Source organism: Balaenoptera acutorostrata, chromosome 5, assembly GCF_949987535.1.
Source record: "Balaenoptera acutorostrata chromosome 5, mBalAcu1.1, whole genome shotgun sequence".
Lineage (NCBI taxonomy): Eukaryota > Metazoa > Chordata > Mammalia > Artiodactyla > Balaenopteridae > Balaenoptera > Balaenoptera acutorostrata.
In genome coordinates this window covers 24,062,855-24,090,119 of record NC_080068.1, presented here as the reverse complement: position 1 = coordinate 24,090,119, position 27,265 = coordinate 24,062,855, and the positions used below count along the sequence as shown (strand labels likewise).

Genomic DNA, 27,265 nt, shown 5'->3' with positions numbered 1-27,265 from the left:
ATGGGATTGTTTCTCCTCTTTCTCCTCTTCCCAAGAACATACAATTATGGAGGTTTGTTCTGCCCATGATTACGTAAAATCACAGCATGTCAGAACCTAACAGGACAACTCCATCCAAGACTAAGATATTTCAGTTTTCTGTCCAAAAACTGCAGTTACAGAAACATTCATTTTGTCTGCCAACACAGGGACCAATTTTATTTTTAATATCAGTATTGATATCAAAGACCTTTTTCTGAAATTGGAAAATAGTACTAGACATTTTGGGGAGCATAAAGTAAACTGCAGAAATGTACAGATAATGAGAAATTATAACTAGAAAAAATGAATTTTAATTAGACTTTGTATAAACCTGGTCAAAAGCACTTTGGTAGTGTAATCAAAGGCTACAATTCCACTTTCAGGAATTTATCCAAAGAAAATAATCCAGAAGAAAGAAAATGACCTATGTGTAAAAATATACTGTAAATTGGAAGCAACCCAAATGTTACAGTAGTGGTTTTCTTTCTATACAATACAAAATGATAACTATGAAAATGTTTGGCAACGAGGAAGAGACGTTTATAATATTAAAATTGGGAAAGGAAACGAGATTCAAATTGGAGGCACATCCTGATGGCCACTAGACATATTATGCAAACAAAAAGAAAAAGACTAGAAAAAACTAATTTTTGTTAATCACCTGATAGGTACCATGCTCTGTGCTAGACACTTTGTTTACAACCGTCCTGTAAGGTGAGCAGTTTCTCTCTTATTTTGCCTTAATTAAGGTTAAGTAACTTGCCCTAGGAAACAAAAGTAATTGGTAAGACTGGAATTAAAACTCAAGTCTGACTCTTAAACATTTGCTTTTCTTACTACTATACACAAAAACTTTGTTGTGCTAGGATTATCGAGTGGCTATTTTCTTTTTAAAAAAACTTTCTGTAATACTACTGTATTTTTATAACATTATTCTGTAGTTGTTCTAAGAACCTTACAGGGTCCCTTAAAAGACTTTATAATCCAATGCCTTTTGTTGTAGATTCATTTAGAACATTGAATACAGTTTTCTAAACGGAAAGGTTTTTTGGCTAAAGATTTTGGGCAAAGATGTCTTTTCACATATGTGTAATTGTCCTGTGCTTTTTTGATTTACTATAATTTTAAAACATTTCAGATGCAAAATTTATTCAGAAAATAGTCTTTTCGGGATTTTTCTTGAGAAATGTCTTTTTTTTAATTAGAAAGGGTCTAGCACATTTTTGCATTTAAGATCTTATTCTCAGTTCTGCTTCAATCTTGACTTTTTTCCTTTGTGTAGTAATATAGTTCTATAATCTCAGCTGTAATAGAAGAGGAAATAGTGGAGAAAAAAAGAGAAGGGAGAAAATACTGAGTGTTTATTTACATTATTTGAGTTTGTATATAAATTGCAATATTTGATTTTGATATAAATAATTTGGCATTGTTGTGACTGAAACCTTTGGAGATTGTTATTATTTCAGAATTGCTTTTACAGGAAGTGGTAGCCCATTTACCTAGTTAAGTCAGGATCATCCTGACATTTATTGACAGCTCCTACTTCCTTAACTTACTAAAAGCAAATGTTAGGCAGCTCCTTTCATCTACCATTCTTTACAAAGATATAAATTATACTCAGTGACTCCCCACCCCATGTTTACAGAAGGGAGAAAGAGCTTTTATTTTGTCATTACAATGATAAGGGAGTCCTTTATGAAACTTTTGGCTTAGGGACTTTTAAAGAGCTAGATTTTACCTCAAAACAAACGTACTAGAGTGTGAGCTTGAATATTTTCAATCATCCTTAAGACATTTTTCAGTACAGTGTATGAATCAATAAATTTGAAATGCCAATGAGCTTTATAGATTTCTAGGAAATCATAAGAATGTATCAGTGTTAAATTCCTGATTTTGGTGCCTAGATTTGGGTTATATAGGAGAATGTCCTTGTTTATAGGAAAGATACATTAAAACATTCAGGGATGATACGGATGAGGTCAGTAATTTACTCTCAAGTAATTCAAGAAAAAATAAAGTTCGTTATAGCATACTTGCAACTTTTAAAGTTTGAGGTCGTTTCAAAAGATTATTTTAAAATAGTGAAGATTGGGTTGTATTCTGTAACTATGAAAGAGTGAAGCTGACTGGTCATGTGAGTCCTAAGCTGAGTTAGCTATTGGGTATTTTTTATTTGAGAAGTTAAGGAGCGTTTTATTAAATTATTATTATTACTTAAAATTTTATCTTTGGTTTTAGAAAGCATTATATCTAGTGATTTCAGTGTATTTTGATTTAATACATCGGTAATTCCTCTATTCTGGTTGAGAGAAAATTTTACCCATGAAGTTTAGGGTAGAAGATTATCTGTAACATGTCTGTCAATATGATAAGTGTAATATGTTTAAATTGGTCTTTAGTGATGAATCCAGATGACACATTTGAAGTATTAATTGATCAGATAGTTGTAAACAAAGGAAACCTACTAGAAGATGTGGTTCCTCCTATCAATCCTCCCAAAGAAATTGAAGATCCCAGTGATAAAAAACCTGATGATTGGGATGAAAGAGCAAAAATCCCTGATCCTTCTGCTGTCAAACCAGAAGACTGGTAAGCAAAGAATTCAGTAGCAAAGCGTTCTTTGGCATAAAGTAACGTGTAAGTGAAGTTTACAACCAATGAAGCTTGTTCTTTTAAACATCAGTACTACTTATTTTGACTATTTGGGGTGAAATACTTCTCTAAGACGGATTTTGCACTCCCCTGCCTCTTAATTATCTTAATTTTCATTTTAATTAATATTTTAATTTTGTTGCCCTTTTCAATATCCTATTTGTATTTTGTATGTTTTCAATGCTGTGGGGGAAAAAATTCCATGAATCTAAAACACCAACACTTTAATTTCAGTTCCCAGTTTGATCTTTATCATGTATGTGTGTGCGTACTTTACATAGTTGCGGTGTTTTCAGTTAATGATTAGTTGGCTTAAAAAGCCATATTCTCAGCATCTTATATAGGATTTACTCATACCAGTTTGCTTACCCATAAAATGTTCACTAGCTGAGTATTTGTGTGGTTTCCATTCTACAGGATTATGAATATTTTCCTTGAAAGAAATGTATTCAGTTCCAGATTACCTATAGCTTGAATTCAGATGGTGAGGGATACTTTTATATCTCTCCATTTAACTGAGATATTCTTTGTCCTTCAAATATGTTTTGTAATTTCTCCCTAAAATCTTGTTAGCTTTATTCCTAAGAAGGTTTTTTTTTTCCTGCTGACACTTAACTCTTAATTATGGTTTTGCTAAGTAGATTATCTGTCTTTATGTATTTAACCCACCCTATTGGTTATCTATTGCTGTGTAACAAATTACCAAAAAACTTAGCAACTGAAGACAACAAACGTGAACTCACCCAGTTCCTGAGAGGCAGGAATCTGGGAGTGGCTAGCTCCCCAGTTCTGGCTCAGACTCTCCTGAGGTTGCAATCGAGCTGCCAGTAAGAGCTGCCTGCATCTGAAGGCTTGACTTGGGCAGCTGGAGGATCCGCTTCCCACTGGCTTCTGTAGCCTTCGTCAGGAAGTTTCAGTTCCCTGCCACCTAGGCCTCTCCTTAGGTCAGCTCATGACACGGCAGGTGGCTCCCCTAGAGGGAGTGATCCAAGAGGGAGAGAGCACAACCACAGAAATTGCAGTGCCTTTTATAACCTAATCTCAAAAGTGACATGCCATCACTTCAGCTGTATTCTGTTTGTCATCAGACCAACCCTAGTACAGTTGGGAGGGGACTACATAAAGGTAGATGTACTAAGTATGAGTAAAAAAAAGTTTTATTCTTAGTTTACTGAGAGTTTTTTTTCCCCATGATTGGGTGTTGTATTTTGTAAAACACTTTTTGTGCATCTATTGAGATGACGACGTGGTTTTTCTCCTTTATTTTCTTAGTGTGGTGAATTATATTGATTGATTTTCTAATGTTGACTAACCTTGCAATCTCCTTGGTCAACAAGTATTGTCCTTTTGATGTTTGCTGGATTCTGATTGCATGGTTTTTTTCTGTCAGATTTATTGAAGTATAATTTTCATACAGTTAAATCCATTTATTTTAGATATACAGTTCTATGAGTTTGGAAAAATATATACAGTGATCTAACCACTACCGCAGTCGTGATGTAGAATATTTCCATCATTCCCCAAAGGCCTTTATATCCTTGTGTAATGAATTCCCTCCTTCCACCTTTAACCTGTGGAAACTGCTGATGTGATTTCTGTCCATTATAGCTTTGCCTTTTCCAGAATATCATATAAGATGGAATTATACAGTATATAACTTTTGTTTCTGGTTTCTTTCACTCAGAATGATGCTTTCTGAGATTTATCTGTATTTTTTGCTTGTATCAGTAATTAGTTTTGTTTTATTGCTGAGTAGTGTACCATTGTAGGGATGTATCATAATTTGTTTATCCATTCACATATTGATGGAAGTTTTGGTTGTTTCCAGTTTGGGGCAATTATGAATAGAGCTGTTACAAACATTTGTGGTCAGGGCTTTGTATAGACATAATTTTTCCTCTTTCTTCGGTAAATACCTAGGAGTGTGATTGTGCAATAAGTGTATGTTTAAATTTATAAGAAACTGCCAAACTTTTGCAAAGGGCTATACCATTTTGCATTCCCACCATTATGTAATAGTTCCAGATGTTATACATTAACAGCATTTGGTATTATCTGTTTTTTTAACTGAGATATAATTGACATATAATGTAATAGTTTACGTGTACAACATAATGATTTGATATATGTATATATTGCAAAATGATCACTACAGTAAGTTCAGTTAACATGCATCATTTCACATAGTTAACAGCTTTTTTTCTTGTTCTGAGAACTTTTAAGATTCACTCTTCTTAACTTTCAAATATATGATATAGTGTGGTGAACTGTAGTCACCATGCTGTACCTTACATCCCCAGGACTTATTTGTCTTATAACTGGAAGTTTGTACCTTTTGACCTTTTGGTATTATCTGTTTTTGTTTTTCTGTTTTTCTTTGGATATTCTAAAAGGTTTGTAGTGATACCTAATTGTAGTTTTGATTTACATTTCCCTAATGACTAATCCTTAATTTCCCCAATTTTCATTTACTTGCCGTTCATATCAGTTTCTTCGGAGAAGTATCTTTTCAATTTTTCCCCTGCTTTATTTGGGTTATTTTTTTATATTCAGTTATGAGAGTTCTTTATATTCTGGATACAGGTGTTGTGTCAGTTATCTAGTTCTGTATAACAAATTACCCCAAAATTTAGTGGCTTAAAACAACATTTGTTTCTCAGTTTCTTGTGATTCAGGATTCTGACTGCAGCTTAGTGGGTCCTTTGGCCCTGGGTCTTTCAGCTGCAGTTAAGATGTCAGCTGGGGCTGTAGTCATCTAAAGGCTCAACAAGGAACGGATCCAGTTTCAGTTTCACTCAAGTGGGCATTGGCAGGATTCAGTCTCTCAAGGGACTGAATTGTTGTTGGACTGAGGGCCTCAGTTCCTGGCTGGGTGTTGGCCAGAGTCATCCCTTGGTTCCTTGCAATCTAGGCCTCACCACAGAGTATCTCACAACATGGTAGCTGTCTTCAACGGAAGCAAGGGAGAGGGGAAGGGAGGGGAGAAGAGAGTGCGAAGAAGAGGGAGGTTACAGTCTGTACTGGGTTAACACTGTCCTCCAAAATTCCATGTCTACCCAGAACCTGTAAGTGTGACTTTATTTGGAATTAGGACCTTTGCATCTGTAATCAAGTTAAGATGAAGTAATACTGGATTAAGGTGGGCCCTAAATCTAGTACTACCGGTGTCCTTGTAAGAAGAGGGAAATTTGGACACAGACATACAGGGAGAACACGATGTGACAACTGAGGCAGAAATTGCAGTGATGCATCTACAAGCCAGGGAATGCTAAGGGTCGTCAGTGGCCACCAGAAGCAAGGAAGAAGCAAGGAAATATCCTGTCCTGGAGCCTCCAGAGGGAGCATGGTCCTGCCCAAAACTTTGATTTCAAATTTCTAGTCTCCAGAATTGTGAGATAATAAATTTCTGTCATTTTAAGCCACCCAGATTGTGGTGTTTTGTCACAGCAGCCTAGGGAAACTAATATACAGTCTTTTATAACTTAATCTTGGAAGTAACATACCATTACTAACTTCTTTTCATTAACAGCACGTTATTAGGTCCCACCCACACTCAAGGAGAGGGGACTTCACATGGACACGAATACCAGGAGGCAGGATCATTGGAAACCATTTCAGAAGCTGCCTACCTCAGTCTGAGATTGCCAGTGCCAGAGTCCCTGAGGCAAGAACCCTGTTAGGTGGCACCCAGATTTCGCTGTACAGACACTGCAGTAATAAATGTTACTTTAAGCCCCTAAGTTTTGGGGTAATTTGTTATGCAGCAATAGTCAATTAATATAGATATGCAGTATGCAATATTTCCTTTCACTCTGGGGCTTGTCTTAATTTTCGTAACAGAGCAGAAGTTTTAAATTTTTATGAAGTCTGGTTTGTCAATATTTGTCTTTGATGATTCATGCTTTTTGCATCTTACTAAGATAAGATGTCTTTGCCTAAATGTGACAAAGGTTTTCTTTTGTTTTCTGGACAAATAGTTTTGACTAAAACTCTGTTCTGAGTTAATTGTTGTATGTAGTGTGAGGTATAAATCAAGATTAATTTTCAAAAATATGGGTGTCTAATTGTTCCATCATCTTTTATCATCCATTTAATGTCTGTAATGATCTGTACTGATGTCCCCTCTTTCTTTTCTGATATGGCAATTAGTGTTTTTTCTTGATGTGTCTAGCTGAGGGTTTATCAATTTTATTGAGCTTTTTGGAGGACCAGCTTTTGTTTTAGTTTTTCCCTTCCATTGGCCTTTTTTGTATTTTGTTATTTCCTTCCTCTTCTTACTTTGGACTTAATTTGCTTCTCTTTTCTACCTTATTAAGGTAGAAAATAATTTCCTATGGAAGCAGCTATAAAATTTCTCTGTTTTAACTGTTTTAAAGCACTGTTTTAACTAAGTTCCACAAATATATATTATTTATGAGAACATTCAGTTCATTCTGTTTTATAATTTCCCTAGTGATTTCTTCTTTGATTCATGTATTTTTTAATGTGTTGCTTTGTTGTCAATTATTTATGGATTTTCCAGATATGATTTTCATTTTAACTCCCAAGTTAATTCTATTGTGGTCAGAAAACATTCACAAATATCAATTACATCAGGTTGGTTGGTAGCATTGTTAAAAAGCTTTTATATTCTTAATGGTTTTCAGTCTGTTCTCTTACTGAGAGAAGAGAACTAAAATCTTCAACTATGATTGTGGATTTGTCTTTATCTCCTTTGAGTTCTATTAGTTTTTGCTTCAGGTATTTTGAAGATCTGTTACTAGATCAATTCACAGTATTTCATGACCTCTTGAGGAACTGACCTTTTTATTATTATAAAATGTCCTTCTTTATACACTCTTATAATACTCTCTGTCTTGAAGTCTACTTGGTCTGATATTAAATCAGCACTCCAATTTTCTTTTAAATCATGTTTCCATTGAATATTATTTTCCATTATTTACCTGTAACCTCTATATGCCTTTATTTTTCAGGTGATTTTCATGTAGGCAGCTACATTTGGGTCTTGCCTTTTAATTTGAGTGTTTTAAACCATCTACATTTAATGCACTTAATTGCTATGGTTGGGTGTAAACCTACCATCTCACTACTTGTTTTTTCTTTGTCCCATATATTCTGTGGCTTTTTATAAAATATTTTTCCTGGCTTTTTTCGGATTGAGTTATTTTTATTTGAGTCTTCTATTTTTTTCTTCTCTATTGGCTTTTTGGCTTTTCATCTGTAGTTTGTTGTTTTGCTGGTTGCTCTAGGGTTTGCAATATGCATCTTAAACCTATTTCAGTCTACTCTCAAATAGTGTTATACCACTTCATGTCTAAGTTAATCATATAAGAGTCTTACATTTTCTCCTGTACATCCTTCATGGTATTATCATACATTTCCTTCTTTATATACTGTGAAGGCCATGCATATTTATTCTTCAATCAGTCTCTTTTTATTGGACAGTTATGAGGGGAAAAGTTCTTTTATTTACCCACATATTTACCATTTCTGGTACTCTCCTTCTGTTGTGTAGATAGAAATTCCCGTCTGTTATTGTTTTCCTTCTGCTTGATAAACTTGTCTTAATACGTTGTAGTACATACCTGTTGTCATTGCATTCTCAGATTATTTGTCTGAAAATCTCTTTATTCTCCCTTCATTTTTGAAGGATTTTTCACTATGGGATTATAGGTTGATAGTTATTTTGCAACAGCCATTCCTTATCATTGAGGCTCACACTGATTCTGATGAGAAGTCAGTTGTTCTTCTCATCCTTGTTCTCCTTTACCTAATATGTCATTTTTTTCTGTTTGGTTTTAAGATTTATTTTCACTGTTACTGGTTTTCAATAGTTTGATTTTTGTTGTGCCTTGATGTCATTTTTGTGTGTGTGTATATTTGCCTTGCTTTGGATTCTTTGAGTTTTTTGAAATGTGGGTTTATAGTTTGTATCAAATTTGGGTAACATTTGGCCATTATTTCCTTAAATATTTATATATGCCTCCCCATCTCTTTTTTGGGATGCCACTTAAATGTGTGTTAGACTGCTTTACATTTCTTACACAAGTCACCGAGGATCTATTCATTTTTTAAAACCAGTTTTTCTCTGTGTACTTCATTTTGGAAAGTGTCTATTACTATTTCTTCAAGTTCTTGTTGTTTGTAAACATTGGGATTTACCACCTATTCAGAACATAGAATGTTGCTCCTGGAAAACCAAAAGTGTTAACTTGTTAACTCTCTTTTAGATAAATAGGGGTACTGGTTAGCAGTGAAAATGTCTTTGCCTTAAGGGAAATAGTATAATAGGGAAGTAACTTGTGCAAGGTAGGAAGGATAGTACTTTTTTTTTTTTTTTTTTTAATAGTCTTCATTTGGGAGGCAGGAACACAGGTTTTTGGTTTTTTTTTTTTTTTTTGAAATTCACGTTCTTTTATTTATTTATTTATTTATTTATTTATTTATGACTGTGTTGGGTCTTCGTTTCTGTGCGAGGGCTTTCTCTAGTTGCGGCAAGTGGGGACCACTCTTCATCGCGGTGCGCGGGCCTCTCACCATCGCGGCCTCTCCCGTTGCGGAGCACAGGCTCCAGTTGCGCAGGCTCAGTAGTTGTGGCTCACGGGCCCAGTTGCTCCGTGGCATGTGGGATCTTCCCAGACCAGGGCTCGAACCCGTGTCCCCTGCATTGGCAGGCAGATTCTCAACCACTGCGCCACCAGGGAAGCCCAGGATAGTACTTTTTAAAAAACATTAATAAGTAACTTATTAGTGTATCACTTCCATGAATTCATGCTATCAGAAAAGGTAGGACTACATCCCTCCATGTGGGCTTTCTAACATTGCTTCATATTTGTTTGCCCATAAAGAGTAGGGCTGGGACATACGTTTGCCCTTAAATGAGAGAAACTGTATATACCAACCTCATTCTGATTGGTGAAATGTGTGAGAATTTTTTTTATAAAGTGCTAAAAGAGATGCACCCTTAAATTTTAAATCCCGGTTACTCTGAGCCCTCAGAGACCCTAAGATAACATAGATAACAGGCAAGTACAAGTCTTTACATACATAGATTTGATTGTTTCAGTTTGTTACTCAGTCTTTACATATATATTGTTGATTATTTCAGTTTGTTATTCAAGTTTTGTTTGGAAAATCATAATGTAGCTTCTTTTTAAAATTGTTACTTTTCTGTAGAGACGAAAATTATGTTAGTAATTCTATTCACTACTTACTGTGACTATGTTTATATACTTTAGAATTTACTTTCTAAGTGTTATTTTTTAAGGAAAATATAAAAATTACTAGAATTAAATATGGAGAGTTTTTAAAAAATAATATTGGAGTAGGGAAGACCTTTCCAAATACGACATAAAATTGAAGAATCATAAAGGAAAATGTTAATAAATTTCAACTACATGAAAATAAATGAGTTTTACATGGCAAAAAAATTAAAAAACCTCACCATGAGCTACATTTAAAATTGCATGAGAGGGCTTCTCTGGTGGCGCAGTGGTTGGGAATCTGCCTGCCAATGCAGGGGACACGGGTTCGAGCCCTGGTCTGGGAAGATCCCACATGCCGCGGAGCAACTAGGCCCGTGAGCCACGACTACTGAGCCTGCGCGTCTGGAGCCTGTGCTCCGCAACGGGAGAGGCCGCGATGGTGAGAGGCCCGCGCACCGCGATGAAGAGTGGCGCCCGCTTGCCGCAACTGGAGAAAGCCCTCGCACAGAAACGAAGACCCAACACAGCAATAAATAAATAAATAAATAAAAATTAAATTAAAAAAACAAACAAACAAACAAAAAAAAATTGCATGAGAAACTGGAAAAAAATTTTACTTCATATAGCTGACAACTAATTTCTTATTAATTTCTAATATATTCCAGGATATTAATTATAGCATTATTCATCATAGTAAGTTTTTGAAAACACTATTCTCAACAATAGATAGATTAAATAAATTATGATATATTCACAAAGTAGAAAACTATGCAACTGTTAAGAAGAATGAAGCAGATATATATTTATATACAACAGAGCTCCTAGAACAGTCTTGACATGTAGTAGTCATCTCGTATATGTTTGTTGATGAATGAGTTTTTAAGTGAACAAAAGCAAGGTCTAACATGCTCTGTATAGAATGCTATCATTTGTGTAAAAAAAGTATGTGTGTATATATATATATATACACACACACACACACACACGCATATACATATGTGCATGTGTGTATAGAACATAACAAGTAATATATATAAAAAAGTGTGTAGCAGAAGATTTAGGTGGATGAGAGAGAGGGGAGGTAGTAGGTACAAAGACAGGGTAGGAAATGCCTTTTGGTACCTTATGAATTTTGTAACATGCATTTTTAAACTGCTTGAATAATTAATAATTAGTGTAAAATACTGTATTTACAGGGATGAAAGTGAACCTGCCCAAATAGAAGATTCAAGTGTTGTTAAACCTGATGGCTGGCTTGATAATGAACCGAAATTTATTCCAGATCCTAATGCTGAAAAACCCATTGACTGGTAAGCATTCATCTTCAAATGTCAATTTCATATGTTTCTTACTTGCTTTTTTGTTACTAGTTTATATGACTGACGGGAGAGACTTGAGGTTACTCCATTTGCTTTGTTTTAATATCCTAAGGAATGAAGACATGGATGGAGAATGGGAGGCACCTCAGATTTCTAATCCAGAATGTCGGATTGGGTGTGGTGAGTGGAGCCCTCCCATGATAGATAACCCAAAATACAAAGGAGTATGGAGACCTCCAATGATAGATAACCCTAACTACCAGGTAATAACCACTTGTTCCAGTCCCATAGTAAACTTTAAAATGTTGTGCTATTTATCTAGTTATTGATAATGTTAACTTCAGGAAATTTGATTTGTATAATAGTGTGCCTTAGCTATCTTAAGAAGTCAAAGAACATAGACTCCAACTAATTTATGTTTAAAAAGTGAAACATTCCTTATTTAATTTTCTGGGGGAATAAAATTAAGAACTAAAGATAAGTTACTTTATACTATATTTTTCCTTAGTAATCAACTGATGATCACTTTGGAATAAAATTTTATTTTAGAATTAAATATAAGAAGTGAGTTCTGATCAAGAAGACTCAGGTTGTACATTTTAGTAATTAAAGTCTGTGCTTAATTAACGTGCTCCTTACTCTCTGGTATTATTAAAATTGAATTTTTTTCCCTAATATGAATCAGATATTTTTTGAGTATACCTAGTTTTGGGGGTGGAAGTCCTTATGTTATCCATTTAACCCTCTAGTTTCATCTAATTATTCATTGACATTTTCTAACATTTATTTTATATATACAGTTATATATTCTTTTTGCTCACTGTAGTTTTTCTTTATAGTATTTATCACAAAATGTCTGTTTTGGTAACTTTTTTGTTTAATGTCTATCTCCTTCATTAGACTTTAAACACCATAATGCAGGGACCATGTCTGCCTTGATTACCACTATCCTAGCATCTGGCATAGTGCCTGGCACAGAATAGACATATGTGATGGTGGAATAAGTCAGTGAGTGATCATATTGTCCAATTTATTTGATGTGGTTGAGTTTAATCATTCAAGATCTAATGGAACTTCTGTGTTGAATAATTGTTCTGAGATTCAACCATGGTTGATTATTGATGCCTATCACGAGTATATGTTGAAAGGTGCGGTTCCGTTTTTGCCATACAGTGATCTCTCTGATTTGAACAATTTTAATGATATCTTGTCTTGAATATCTTTACTAAATGTAAAAAAAAAACCAAACTTGTCTAATATAGTGTCAGTTGTGAAATTTAATTACTCAAGTTTCTGTATTGGATTTTCACTCTGCCTCTTTTTTTTTTTTTTTGCAGTTTACTTATTTATTTATGTATTTATTTATTTATTTTACTTATTTTGGCTGTGCTGGGTCTTCGTTGTGGCGCTCAGGCTTCTCTAGTTGCAGCGCGCTGGCTCTAGAGCACACGGGCTCAGTAGTTGCAGCGCGTGGGCTTAGTTGTGGTATGTGGGATCTTAGTTCCCCAACCAGGGATTGAACCCAGGGCCCCTGCATTGGGAGCACAGAGTCTTAATCACTGGACAACCAGGGAAGTCCCCTTTTGCAGAGTTTAAAGTCATTGTTCATAGGGAACATCGTGTACAGGATATATTTCATAGGGAACATCGTGTTCCGGATAAGAAGAAACAAGATTTTATTTCTAGTGAATTACTAATGAATTAATTATCAGTTAAAGTTTTCTTTTTTCCAGTTAGTATTGCTAATTTCATTCAACAGCAACTACTTCTTGAGTAACATTTATAATGAAATTATTTTATTTGAAAATGTCTTTAAATTATTTTTTCTCGCAGGGTATCTGGAGTCCTCGAAAAATTCCTAATCCAGATTATTTTGAAGACAGTCACCCATTTCTTCTGACTTCCTTCCGTGCTCTTGGTTTAGAGCTTTGGTCCATGACCTCTGATATCTACTTTGATAATTTTATTATTTGTTCGGAAAAGGAAGTAGCAGATCGCTGGGCTGCAGATGGCTGGGGAGTGAAAATAATGATAGAAAATGATAATGAGGTACAGTATTTACCATATGGTAATAATAGGATGCGGTCCTGGTTATAGGTTGTACAAATGGCCTTTAAAAAGGTAAATAAATGTGCAATAATTACTAAATGCTAAAGAAACATATTTAAATAAATTTATGTAGACAGAATATTTAACTTTACCAAATTATGATACAGCTTCATTATAAACTAATAATGAATTATATATATGTAAGTCTTCATTTCATTTATTAAATTATGATAGCATAATGGGATTGAGTGCCTTTTGATGGTTATAGAAATGAGACCACTACTACTACTAGAAATGAGACTTAATATCTTTGTCACCTATCAATTTAAGGCCTAAGTGGGAACAGTAATCTAAATATTCTTTATTCATTTTAACTACTTTTCACTTAGAGGAGTATAGAAACTTTTAAAATTTAATATTATTATGTTCCAGTTTTTTTTCCCCAAATCTTAACACTACTTAGAAAAGAATAAGCTAAATATTTCAACACAATGCATCTTGGAGAATCTATCTTTAAAACCAATTACTGTAAAGAAAAATGTGTACGTCACATTAGGTCTTTTTGGATATTAGCAAAAACCATCAGAAGAGTAAGTAAAGGTAAAGGGATTCTCATTTGGAAACTCTTTTAACTAAAACATTTGATAATTTTAGATTTTATTTTAGTAAGAGAAACAATTTCCTTCCTGAAGGTTGTGTGTAAAATTTGTTAATAAACAAGCAAAAGAAAACACAATGATTATCAGGTTGATTTTTTTTTTTTTTTTTTTTAGTAAGTTTTTTAAAAGTGCAGGATGAGTTATCAGAGAGTTGTGTACTTCTAAATGAAGCAGATAATACATCCATAAAGAGTAGTTCTATCCTAAAACTTACCAAAAAAGAAAACTGTCCTAATTCTTGCTGGTAGGTTAGCAATATTCACCTATATAGTATAATGTACCTTCTACTACAAAGTGTCAAACAGCAATGCATGCGAATAATTGTTTAAACTTTACGAAGTATAAAATGAGAAAATAAAATATTTTTTATCTTGCAAATTCATGATTCCTTAATATAAAACCACCTAGGTGAAATAAGTTTTTTGTTTTTGTAGGCTGTATTTCTGAATGTAGGTTTATAAAATCTTAATTGCCTTTTTATGCTTATTTCTTCTCTAGCCTAGTATATTCAAACAGTTGATGGCAGCTACTGAAGAGCGCCCATGGCTTTGGTTCATTTATCTTGTGACAGCAGTGCTTCCAATAGCATTAATTACTTCATTTTGTTGGCCAAGAAAAGTAAAGGTAAAGAAAATGAATTTTCGTCAACAGTAAAAAAAAAAAAAAAAAAAAATCTCTTAGTATTTAGGAGTTCTGTATTGGAGCAAGTGGCTCTTAAAAGTAATAAACTAAATTGCCTATAAGTTTTTACTGATAGTTCACTATGATATCACTTATTGCAAAAAATCTTTTTGTAAATAGTGCTTTGCTTTTAGTAAAAATAGCTTGTGTTAAACTGCGACAGAAAAGATATGAAGATGCAGAGTTCAAAAAACCAGACATATGTAAACCACAAACAAAGGGAGCACTAGAGCAAGAAGTGAAGGGAGAGAAAGCAGCCCTGGAGAAACCAGTGGACTTGGAAGAGGAAAAACAGCAAAGTGATGGTGAAATTCTTGAAAAAGGTAAGACGATGATGGTGATTTATAATGGGGACAAAGCTGGGCAAAGCTCACTTAAAATAGTAGATTAAGTGGTAAACACTAGCTGTTGCACTTGTTTATTGTCAGATTTATACCATTTGAATCCCCAAGAAGGCGTGACTGGCGAAGAGGAGTAACATCCTTGCCTGGGTTGTACCTGAGCAGACATCCAATGTATGACTTTTGTTTTCTAGGAAGAAAGAGTTGTAAAAAGTGTTCAGTTGCTTCAGAACCTAGCAGCTATGAATCCCATATGCCATAGCTTTTTGCAAAGATTTTTCTCCCCTCCAAGGATGACATGGGAGGTACAGACCATGGCTTCTGTAGAAGAGTAATCGGTTTAAGGCAGGTGATTGCAGCAACAAAATCCACACCAAGTCTCCCAAGGGCTGTTGTTTATCGGATAATTTATCATGTGGAACCAATAGTTTAATCTCTTGAAAGGATTGCTAAATCATACGTCCCCTTTCCACCCTCTTCTAAACTCCAGAAGATGTTAGAACTGAAGACAGCTGAGGCTTTTTGGTGCCTCTCCAGTGAGACTTCCTTATGCACATCTAGGTAGCAATAAAACTATTGATAGTTGTCAGGCGTCCCAAGCCAGGCTCCAGAATGAGCGCTTTATAACCTAAATTATATCTTGAACACTGTTTTTAACTTAATAGTTGATGAAACAGTTGACTTAAAAAACATACTCTCTCAAAACACACATGCACACACATATATTTACATATATGTGTGTACACACACACACACACACACAATTCTTTGGTTTTCATTTTACATACAGACTGAGTGCTTTAAAATTCTTTAAACCTGCCCCTTTCCTCAAATATGATGATTTATTTATAAAATGTGGTAAAATAAATATTTCTATTTAAATTTTAAAAAATGTCTAATGGAAGAAATTGCTTTTAAATATTGGAATTTAAATACATCCTTCCACTTTTATTTAATACTTTTAAATAGCAAAATTCTAATTTGAGTTTTTGCCTTTAATAAAATCTGTTTAATAAAAAATTCTAGAAGAGGAAGGTGAACCTGAGGAAAAGAGTGAAGAAGAAATTGAAATCATAGAAGGACAAGAAGAAGGTAATAAATCAAATAAGTCTGGATCAGAGGATGAGGTAAGCAACTCTTTAACAGAAAATAAACTAGTTTCTATGTATGACTGTTAATCCATAAAAAAATATTTAATAAAAGTAGTATGGTTTTTGAAGAATTTTTTGCCATATTTCTCCCAGCTTTCTTAAGAGCATATATATTGCTTTAAAATGTATCCATAAGGAAAGCATGAAAATACTGTAATTTATGTCGTCTTAATGCCTAATGAAACAGTATAAAGTAAGCCTTTGGTTTACAAAATATAAAGAGAGCTACGTCTGTAAAAAATGACTTCATTAAAGTGTTTTGTTGAAAGGTGTAATAAGCAGACCATCTGAATATTTAAAAAGTAATTCTGTTTATTACAAGACAATTTTCTTTTAGCCATTGTGAAAACATTCTGTCAGTTATTTACTGTAACATTTTGAAAGATTTCATTCATTGGGTAGTTGAGTACTATGCCTGGTAATGGTATTTTTCTCAAATCTTTAATAAACTAGTTTTTCATTAACTTGATATGTCTGCCCCCTTTTCCATCCTGATGTATGATAGAACTTTCCACAGTGCCTTTTTTTATAGTCAGTTATGGAATCAGAAACCATCCAGGTATAATTCAGAACCCGAGCTTTCTTCTTTCACCTAGTATATACCCCCCAAGCCTGTTTTCTCTGCTTCTCTAGCCCTCTAAGAGCTGCATAGCCCCACCTGCCAGTCACCGTCCCCAGCACTCTCAGAGCTTAGAGTTAGGTAGGGTAAAGGTCCGTTATGCCTGGACTGTTGCATGTGATGAGATAAACTTGCTATTTTGTTTATTTGAAGAAATCTCCCAGATAAACTTCTGTTGTTATTGTTTTAGTTGTTTTCTAAAGCTTATTCAGTACATATACCTGGTTACTGGTCTTAACTGCCTAGTGAGGTTTTTTTTAAATGGGTTTTGGGGCTCATTATTATGAATATCTTTATTTAGAGGGAGTTGGGTGAAGATAATTTCTTCCAGAACAGAGTTTTAAACAGTCCTTGTTTCCCGCCGTCACTCTTTTAATAATAATACTTGGAATCATTCACTGAATGTGTATTCTAGTTATATTTTGCTTTGTAAAATATTTTGTGTACCTTTAAAAGTTTCTAAATTCCATCTTTTCAGTCTTTTAATCTTCTTATATGTTTGTCAGTGAGCTAAAATAAATCAATTTTTATATAATATAACCTTTAGAAATAATTATAACTGTTTTGTATAATACCTGCATTATTTTTTTGTTATACAAGTTTAATTTATATATAAACGATTATTCTGGAAGGATAAGAATTAAAGGAGAGAAAAAGCCCAAATCATACGTTTGATGTTTCCCTTTCCTCTCTGTTAATTTTTCTCAAAGTATTAGGTACCAGAAGTTCTGAAAAAGTCTCTGTAAAACCAGCTCAGCAATTCATTACTTACAGAAACATTGTGATGTATAGTTAGTGCTTAATATCCCACAATGAAAATATCATATAACCTTTAATTAACCAACATTAAGTTGTAAATCATGAAATAAAATCATGAATTGAGGTATTAGCATTATTCCTTGTCAGATGCATATTTGACAAACAGTTATTCTAAAAATGTAATCATGGCAAAAGATAAACAAATTGAAACACATCAATTTATATACGTTTTTGATCAGTTATTAAGTAAAGGAACAAAGATAAGAGATATATATATATAAACATAAAGATGTTTTGTTAGAAACATGTATTTTAGAGAATAAGAAATACATTATTTACTACTCTCTACTAGTTGCCCACTGTATGAAAATAAACGTTTTCATATTTTTTTCCCTAGATGAGAGAAGCAGATGAGAGCACAGGATCTGGAGATGGGCCAGTAAAGTCAGTACGCAAAAGAAGAGTACGAAAGGAGTAACCTGTATTCAAGTATTTTTAATTCCTAAGAGAGAGAGTTGGCATTCTCAAGTCGGTGTGCCAGAACTGAACTTGAGTCAATCTGCACATCCTGTTTCTACTATCTAGCAATGTTATTCTTTCAGACGTTTATTTTAATCTTATTTTTCAGAAATAAAAAACTTTGAAGTTAACCTGGTGTTTGAATTTAGAATAAAAGAAAAGTGGCACATTACATGTCAAATTTTAAGAGATTAATAGCATTAGAAGTTACACAGTTTTAATAGTTTGGAGAAAGTTTTGGTTTCTACAGAGCAAAATAATATGCAGCAACTTCACTGCTATTGGAAGAATCAGTTATTGGAATTTCCCCTTAAACGGCTATACTACAGTATAACTGGTAGTTCCATAGTATAATTAAGAGTGAGTTCTGCTGTACAGAGCTAAATGCAGTAAAGTTTCTGTATGGTTGTTTGTTTCTGTCAACAATTGGAAGTGTTGCATGTGACCCACATTTACCTACTTTGTGTCAAATTATAGTTACGGTCCATTGTTCACGTAAATTATAGAGTCCTTTCAAGAGGTGCTTTGTTGACAGACAAATCAACAAAACTGAAATGTCTATGTGTCATTCATAGAATCACTGGTCAGTAGTGCAGCATACTTGCATTTGAATACAGAGATAAGAGGTTTATCAAAACGAAATGGTGTACAGATTTTTTTGAAGCTGTTACAGTTGTTTTATGCCAGAATGGCTTACTCTATTTACAAGATTGCTTATGCCTACATTGCTCTTGGAAATAAAATTTAAATATTTTTTCTTCTTTAAATGATACCCTCTTTAGTAGGTAAATTATGATTGGGGAGTCTTTCTTTTATCTGATCATTAAGAGACTAATGGCTAATCTCAGTCATCATGCTTTGTATTTTTATCTTTTTTCCGACAAATTCAAATCTATTGTCTCATCTAGCTTCAAAGCTGCCTCTATGGTAGACTATTGCTCCTCTTTTTAAAACACAGTTGACCCTTGAACAACAGAGGTTTGAACTGCGTGGGTCCACTTACACACAGATTTTGTTTTCAATTAATTCTACAGTACTACACGGTATGTTGAATCCTCTGATGCAGAATCTGCAGATAAGGATGGTCAACTATGGGACTTGAGCATCTGTGGATTTTGGTATCTGCCAGGCGTCCTGGAACCAATCCCCCATGGATACCAAGGAACGACTGTAGGTACCAAAAGTCACAGAAGTACATTATAGTAGAGCTGTATTATTCCATTTAACATATTTAAGAATTTTTCATGTTTGGGTGACAGACCCTTTGGAAGGTGATCTAAATCTTTGAGACCATGGAACTACTTTAATACCAACTATCTAGAGAACTCTATACTAGTTGGGTAATATTTTGGATTCCTTCATGGACATATACATCCCATCCTTGGGTAAGCCCGCCTCCCGTACATCCCCCTCCCCAGTAGTACATTTAAAGCTTATGTATAAGGAAAAGGAGCCTCTAGCTTCTCCTCTGACATAAAGGAAGCCAAACACAGCCAGTATAGCCACTATTCACTCCTTATTTCAGGGAGTGAACTGAAAATGAAAATAAGTGCTTTATTCCATTGCTGTGTTCTGAACTTTCCATAAATTAGTGGTGGACAATCTTAATATGTAGTTAACCATACTTTGTATTTATTTAATGCTGACTAAACTTAACACATCTTGCAGGGACTCCCTTTCTTGCTTTGTATTGGGAATGTCCAAGTGAACTAGACATATTGAATGATTCTAGATGAGAATGTTTCTGAAAGTAAACTACTACTTCATGAGATAAATCCTTTCTTAACTTTATGGAAAACTTCTTGCCGACAAGTGTCTTATATATGATCATTTTTTTCTAAAGATTATTAAAGCTTTTTTTACTTTCTTGGTTGCAGATTAATTTTAACTTTCACATTTGGTTAAACTCCATGAGCTTGTAGTGGTAAAATCTGCCTGATAGGTTTAAATTTGTGTATTAGATCCATGCAGTAGACAAAGCATAGAGTCTTCTTTAATAACGAAATGGCTTTTTCCTTTTACCACTGTAATGTGACTTTATTGTTTAAAACGATTTAAGTTTTATCCTTTCCTCCAATAAAGGAGAAAAATAAATGAATTTTGCTCTTTATTTCAGTTGGCCTTTTTAGAGGCTTTTTAACTTGACCAGGCTAAAGTAACTCTCTTTTTCTTGAACATTTTTTTAAGGTAACCTTGCTTCCACTGGTCATTCCTCTAGGAAGATACATACTACTAGAACTAGGAGCTTTTTTCAAGCGTCAGTCTACATTTGCAAGACACACAGGATGAACCTGCTTACGTGTGAAAACTAACCACTAGCAGTGAATATAATGTACCTTAGAAATTTACAATACTAATTTAGAAAACTAATAGTTTTCAGTGGAAACTATTCAGAATAGTTAAAACATAAATATATTACACTCTAGGTACCTGTGAAGCTTTTTTGTTCTCTTTTCAATTGTGGTTCTGTTTTTAACTTCAGCAGGATTTAGAGATGAAATATCATATGGTTAATATTGGATAACTACTTAAATCTCATGTAAAGGATTTATTTAAACATAATAGTAGCATTTTCTACATAAATTCTAATAATCTCTTCCGAAATTATAGCTCCCATTTCCATAGCATGACAGCTGTGAGGAGTTAAGGAAATAAAATTATCCCTAATCTGACAGGTCAGATGAAGCAGGTTGATGGGAGAGAAAATGTATTTCTGAATGCATTTGAAGTTTGTAGAGATCCAAATACATGGAAAAGCAATGATAATTTTAGAGAAAATGGGCAACAGGATAATTTTTTTAAAATGATCTTTTAACACCTAACAAACACAGTATCTTACCACATATTTTGTGTTTCTTAAATGAATAGAGTTTTACGTCTTTTGTAAAATTTTGGAGTAATTTCAAGTTTTAATTACTTAGACTAAACATTTGATAAGCCATCTATAGATAATAATAGAAAATTTAAAACAAGGCAAATACATTATACAGTCGATTACAATATATTACTTTAGCTTCTGTCATCACTCCTCAATACCCCTTCCATTATATGGTAAATTAGGTCCTAAAGCCAACATAAAGTCCTTGTTATAGTAAATATCTTCAAATACCATTAATCTCTATGATTTAAGTGAAATAGACTGTAGCTTGTTTTTAGGATAGAGTAGCTAAGAGGCAATTAAGTCATTCTTCCAATTGTTAACCTTTTATTTAGTCACATTCTCTGTTCTTTCATGATGTACAAGTGGTCTCACCAACTAAAGTAATATCTGGTCTTTGCTGGCAATTTTGATTATATCAGCATTGAAGAAATATCTGATGACAACCACTAGAGGGTGTTAAGATAGGGAAAAACAAAATTATTGGGGAAAGTAAAGAAAGACTGCATTCTTTTAGAATGCAGAATGCAGAATTCTTTTTAGAATTAAGATCAATTTTGCTTTGTTTTGGACCATGAAAGTAATTCTAGAATATATAATTCACCTTTCACTTCTCGTTTGGAGAAAGGACTTGATCAGGAATATAAATGTGACATCATAAACTGGTTGGAACTGCATACTTGGATGATTTTGGTTATTTCTCCACAAATTGTTTTATTGTTACACGTACAATTCCAAATTCCAAAAATCTCTGTAAATCTGAAGTTTTTCATGTTTGACATCAAAACTCATTTGGCAGCCAAACCTGACCTCCCTGACAGGCTACATGTAGTCTTTACTTACGTAACTTAGTATTAAATTCATATATTTCGCTACAAAAATGTTAATGTATTTGATTCCAAGTGCTGCCCCAAGCTGTACTGGTGTATGAGTCATAATACTTTATGAAATGAAAAATTCCAAATTCTGAAATATCTGGTCCCAAGAGTTCCAGATAAGGGATTGTGAGGTGTATTAACTTGCTATAAGTAAAGTCCAAAGTGAATATAAAGAGGACAAATTTTGGATGGAATACTAGTGTTAGTATTGAGGGAAGTTCTACTGGGAGACCCTGAGGAAAAGCGGTCCCTGCCAGTCATCATTCCACCAGCATTTAGAGCTAGGAAGTATCACTATTAAAAATGTATTCTGACACTGGTTGAAACAATAAGGAAGACTTTATTCAGGACTATTGCAATAGGGCCAACACTATCGCCATAGGGGAGAGAGAATGGGCTTAACTCCAGATACAGTGAAGACAGCTGGGGATTTATGATCGTTGAGCAGAGTGGGTCAGGGGAGGGTTGGTGGATGGAAAATTCCTAAGAGGAGACATCGAGGGTAGAAGGGTGCTTGCCATGCTGATTTAACAGGATTCTTGCTGAAGGCAGGCAGGGTGATCAGATTCACTTAGCAGGATTTTTACTAAAACTGGACTAGGCAGGCTGAAGACAGGGCCAAAGATGAGGCCTAGACAAAGAGGGCTCAGAAGAACCTGGGTAAAGTTTGGTCAAGGAGAGTCTTGATCAGAAGCTAGGCACAGTCCCTGCGCACACTGTTTACCACCTGTATTTCTAATACGGAAATGACATCCTGAAGATATTGCCATAATGAAAACAAAATATATAGCACTGGTTTACCGTTCATGTGACGAGCAGGCGGGGCATGTATTTCAGGTAACATTTTGTCACCTTCTGAGTTAACAGCTGTAGGACAGCAGTTGGAAAAGCCAAAATGTGAAATGAATTGGCTGGTCCTTGATGCTTTTAGCAAGGTATCACAAGAAGGAACTTACTTACCAGTGTCCAAGCAGAGATGGAAGGGAATAGAGAAGGATCACGCATATTAGGTACGTCACAAGATTAGAAAAGCTAATTGCTTCTGGACCCTGAATAGCAGAAAAAGTTCAAAATAGTTTTATTTTTGAGATGTGGGAGGTAGAAGGGGAAGGCCGGTTAAGACTTCTCTTCCAAGCGTTAAAGCAGTCAAAGGGACCCAGCCCTGCAGTGATACCTGGGTGTCGCAGTCCCAGCGCAGTCTTATTTTCAGTTGGTTTCAAAGTAGCCTCCATGAAAGAGAGGCAGGGTCCTGTGAGGATGGAAAGCAAGCAAACTTTGAGAATTTGGTCTAGGGAAGAGCTTGATTGTGATTCCTAGCCTACGGAACTGAAGCATATCAACAACAAGGTTGTTCTTGAGGGAACTGTACAGCCCAAGAAACGTGAGCTTGGCCTACAGACGATGGGCAGCAGACTCACACCAGCGCAAGTGGACTGCTTTCACAACTCCCATGAGGGGAATACTCCAAACTCTACTTCAGAGTCCTGGGTGGGGGCGGGGGAATGGACAAGGAGTAACTTTCCAGTTGCGGGAAGCCATGGAGAGCAATGGGAAAGGGCAGTCCCTGGCCAGAGATTACAGTCAGGGTCTAATCAAGGAACTTCGTCCACTATCAGAGACAGGATCTTCACAGGGTCTCTCTCCCAGGAGTATTCCACAACTGCTTTGATGTGTTTCCCTTTATTCTGTTGTCCAAATTTAGAGTTTTTATTTAGGTATCCTATCCCCACTAGACCATTACAAATGGGCAGAGCAAATAATCTGTCATCAGTTTATAGGTGGTCAGACTATTAAGAGTCACATCTACAGCTGACAGACCTTGATAGAGATCCTGGACTTTGAGCTGAGTCAGTAACTGGATGAGGAAAGGCTGAGTACGTTCTGTGTATGGGAAGAAGGCTGGGCACAGATACTAGCAAGAGAAGAGGGCTGTGGCTGAAGCTGCTGCCACCCTCATCCTCCGTCGGCTTCCATAATAAAGTCGTAGTGGGAATACGGCTTCCAGCCAGCGACTACATTTCTCAGCCACTCTTGCATCTAAACCCCACGCCCTTGGGAATGTGAGAGGACATGAGCCATTTCCAGCAGGCCCAACCCATAAACCCTGCATGTGTACCCCATGCATTTTTCTGCAAATCAGAATGGTGGTAACTAGTGTGACTTGTAAGCCACGGTTGAAAATGGCAGAGAAATCCCCAGCTCACAAAGCCTGTTTGTTAGTTTACAATGCTCACCTCAGAACCATTAGTTGGAAGAGAAACTTCTGTGTTTTTTTTTACCATTGCATCTTGTTACAAGAGCTTAGCCTAACCTAAAAAATACAACCACCTTTTCCCCTGGCAATCTTGGATCCTTTTCTTTGAATTCTTTGCTTTTATTTTTTAAATTAAGGTATAATATCCTATATTTGTTTTAATAAGAATAGTATTCCCGGATTTCCCTGGTGGCGCAGTGGTTGAGAATCCACCTGCCAATGCAGGGGACATGGGTTCGAGCCCTGGTCCGGGAAGATCCCACATGCTGAGGAGCAACTAAGCCCATGCGCCACAACTACTGAGCCTGCGCTCTAGAGCCCGTGAGCCACAACTACTGAGCCTGCGTGCTACAACTACTGAAGCCTGCGCGCCTAGAACCCGTGCTCCGCAACAAGAGAAGCCACTGCAATAAGCCCACGCACCGCAATGAAGACTAGCCCCCACTCGCCGCAACTAGAGAAAGCCCACATGCAGCAACAAAGACCCAATGCAGCCAAAAATAATACAAATAAATTAATTTTAAAAAAAATAGTATTCCCTTAAACATCCAGTAACTGGTACTTAAATAAGATATGCTACTTATCCTGTGGCTTTGAACAACCCTGATACACCACTGCACCACTGTATATATCCCAGTTATTTACACAACAATATCAAAACACATGCAATTTTTGAAACAGCTTTTTATTAAACAGCAAAGCATAATAGCAACACAGTTTTAAATGTTTAAAAATTAGGTCACAAAGGGATGCAAAATGTTTGCAGTATGACTATTGTATATTCATACAGCTAAAGTCATCAAATCTTAACACCAATACAAACATTAAGATTCTTCCATGATTAGCCTAAATTTAATAACCATAAACTATATTAGTGGATCTCTTTTCCTATTTAATATTTTAACATTAGTTGTGATACTGATTTCTTTACCAAATGGAATGTACAAACTAAGTTTTAAAAAACTGTTAAATGACTAAAACTCTGCAAACCAGTAGTTGGGTTTACAGAAAATTCTGGGAGAAGTAGTGAGATAAAATACTGAGAAAGCATCAATTAGTATACATGTAAAACTCTCCCATTTTATTCATGATTCTGATACTAATACACTTTTTAAGGGACTTTGCAAAGTTGATCATCTGGGTACTGCAAATAAACCTGAGACCAAACTTTATTCCCTTCTAGGTGTGGTTTACATAAGGTTAGCCAAACTTAATCCATTTTCTTATATATTCCCCCCTCAAATCTAATCTGTGCCAGAGATAACACAAATCTGGAGTAAAAACATGTGGAGTTGGTTACAAGTACTTACCAAGTATTGAATACTTCTACCCTATTTCTATTTTTCCTCAAAATTTTCTGTTTCAAACACACACACAACCAGAGCTCATCTTTTCAGGTATCAAGTGGATTATTCTGTGCAAAGGAAGTTTTTAACAACAAATCTTCCCAATATGATAATTCAGTTTCAAAGAAAAATCTTCATCTTTATAGCCCCCATTTTCAATTGATTAAACAGAAACCAACTATCCTATCTTATTACTAAATATAACAAATAAGCCCTAAGCTGAGAAAGTATCTTATTTTGGTTAAGTTTCAACAGAGTTCGGGCTACTCTCTTAGATGCTTAACTACTGAAATTACTTTTTACAAATGTGAAACCAATTTTTTCCTTAGGGGAAGGAAAATGGGAAGAAAGCAAATGGAGAAGAGGCACACGATGGTGGACAGGGTATATAAAGCTGTGCATTCAGTACGTGATTTTGGTCACTTTTTCACAACACGGTGGTTATTTTCTTGTATCTCTAACTATGCCTATAATAAAAGACAATGCTAAACCTATAAAAGCAAATTTGATATAACATTCATTTTCAAGTTTCATAAATATATGCATTTCTAATTATAAAGTCTCTACAATACCTTTGCACATTTTCATAGACTAACATAATACACAAACTCATGGAAGTCTTCTGTTATGCTCTTAATTTTGCTTAGATCTGACACTATCTTCATAAATACTCAGTGAAGCCACAAACAAAAGTACTATAACTTTTGGAATCTATCCAAGTTTTAAAGAAAAAAAGATCAGCAGCAATTCCATAAGACATAAGGGATATCAATCCCTTATTTTCTTTTGCTTTTTGTGTCAGTTGTTTGAAAAACACTAGAAGCTGACATGAGGTTTTCTATATATTGTCCAAGAACTTGGTTTTCTGATTTTAGCTTCAGATTTTCTTCCTTAACTGCATCTACTCTTGCAGAGAGATCTATATGAAAAATAAAAAAGCGCATTGTCAACAAAATGATGGCAATGACTCCATGTTATAAAATGCTTATTAAGATTCATTCATAAAAGAAATACCACAATCCTTAAATTTTGTTTTTAAACTCAGACTACTTTAGAAGTTAAGGTAAAGAAAGTAAACTGAGTACAAATCAATAGCCAAAATTCCTAAAAAGAGATTTCACATTAGACTAAATGTTATTCTTTGTAAACAGCATTTTTGTTAAGTAGTTAACTCTTAAAATGGTTATTTAAAAAAATACTGTTTTTAAAATGTGAATTTTGGTTCATATCATCATAAAACCATAATGTCTTTACTAGTAATATTTAAGACAGTGTAGTAGGTGAACATAACTGAATTCTCATACTGGATATATGCAGTCAGTTTCCAAGCAATTGATCGTTTTATATTTTTACATTAGCAAGAAATTCAAAAGAACAGGTCTTGATGATTAAAAAAAGAAGATACCACACCTCAGTCATTCAGCAACTAAGTTACTGGGGTGCCTTCTAAGAGACAGGCACTGTTCTAGAGGCAACAGTAACAAAAAAGGTCCCTGCCCTTAACAAGCTGACATTCTAATGGGGCTTAGGGTGGGTGGGGGTCAGGAGAAAAAGCAAGAAGGGTAAGGGTCACAGGAAGCAAAGGGCAGTTGTCCTGTGATACAGTATAGTCAGGGATAGCTATTTTGATTAAGGAAATTTCGCTAGAGACCTGAAGGAAGTAAGAGAATGAGCCACACAGATATGCAAATGACTAAGGGAAAAGATTCAAGCACAGGGGAACAGCAACTGCTAAGACCCTGAGGAGAAGCTTGCTGAAAGAACAGCAAGGAGGTTGAAGTGTCCCAGTCAGGGAGTGTGACAGGACTCTGAAAGGTAAAAGGGAAGTGAGAGACTTCCAGAGAGGAACCTGGCTTCCATTAACTGTGAGATGGGAAGCCACTGGAATGACATGATCTGCTCAATCTGATTTCAAAAAAAACACCACCACCTCT

The 27,265-nt window shown here is 35.0% G+C and overlaps 2 protein-coding genes across 6 annotated transcripts in view; one reads left to right on the top strand and one right to left on the bottom strand.

Moving 5' to 3' along the window:
* CLGN (calmegin) overlaps positions 1–20,085 on the top strand; it is a 43,974-nt gene extending 23,889 nt beyond the window's left edge. Inside the window, exons 8-15 of the mRNA XM_007189334.3 lie at positions 2,421–2,610; positions 11,075–11,188; positions 11,310–11,460; positions 13,031–13,246; positions 14,404–14,529; positions 14,750–14,909; positions 15,954–16,054; positions 17,854–20,085. Of these exons, the coding sequence (XP_007189396.2) occupies positions 2,421–2,610; positions 11,075–11,188; positions 11,310–11,460; positions 13,031–13,246; positions 14,404–14,529; positions 14,750–14,909; positions 15,954–16,054; positions 17,854–17,934 (1,139 nt within the window). The 3' untranslated portion in view covers positions 17,935–20,085. The remainder of the gene's footprint in view (positions 1–2,420; positions 2,611–11,074; positions 11,189–11,309; positions 11,461–13,030; positions 13,247–14,403; positions 14,530–14,749; positions 14,910–15,953; positions 16,055–17,853) is intronic.
* Positions 20,086–22,791: 2,706 nt separating this feature from the next.
* The window catches only part of SCOC (short coiled-coil protein), a 43,608-nt gene continuing 39,134 nt past the window's right edge, over positions 22,792–27,265 (bottom strand). For 4 of the 5 annotated variants that reach the window (XM_057546385.1, XM_057546386.1, XM_057546382.1 and 1 more), the window contains exon 4: positions 25,611–26,250. In XM_057546385.1, the coding sequence (XP_057402368.1) occupies positions 26,108–26,250 (143 nt within the window). In that variant the 3' untranslated portion in view covers positions 25,611–26,107. Of the gene's footprint in view, positions 22,981–25,610; positions 26,251–27,265 lie in introns of those variants that run through there. The other variant, XM_057546384.1, reaches the window with a different exon arrangement.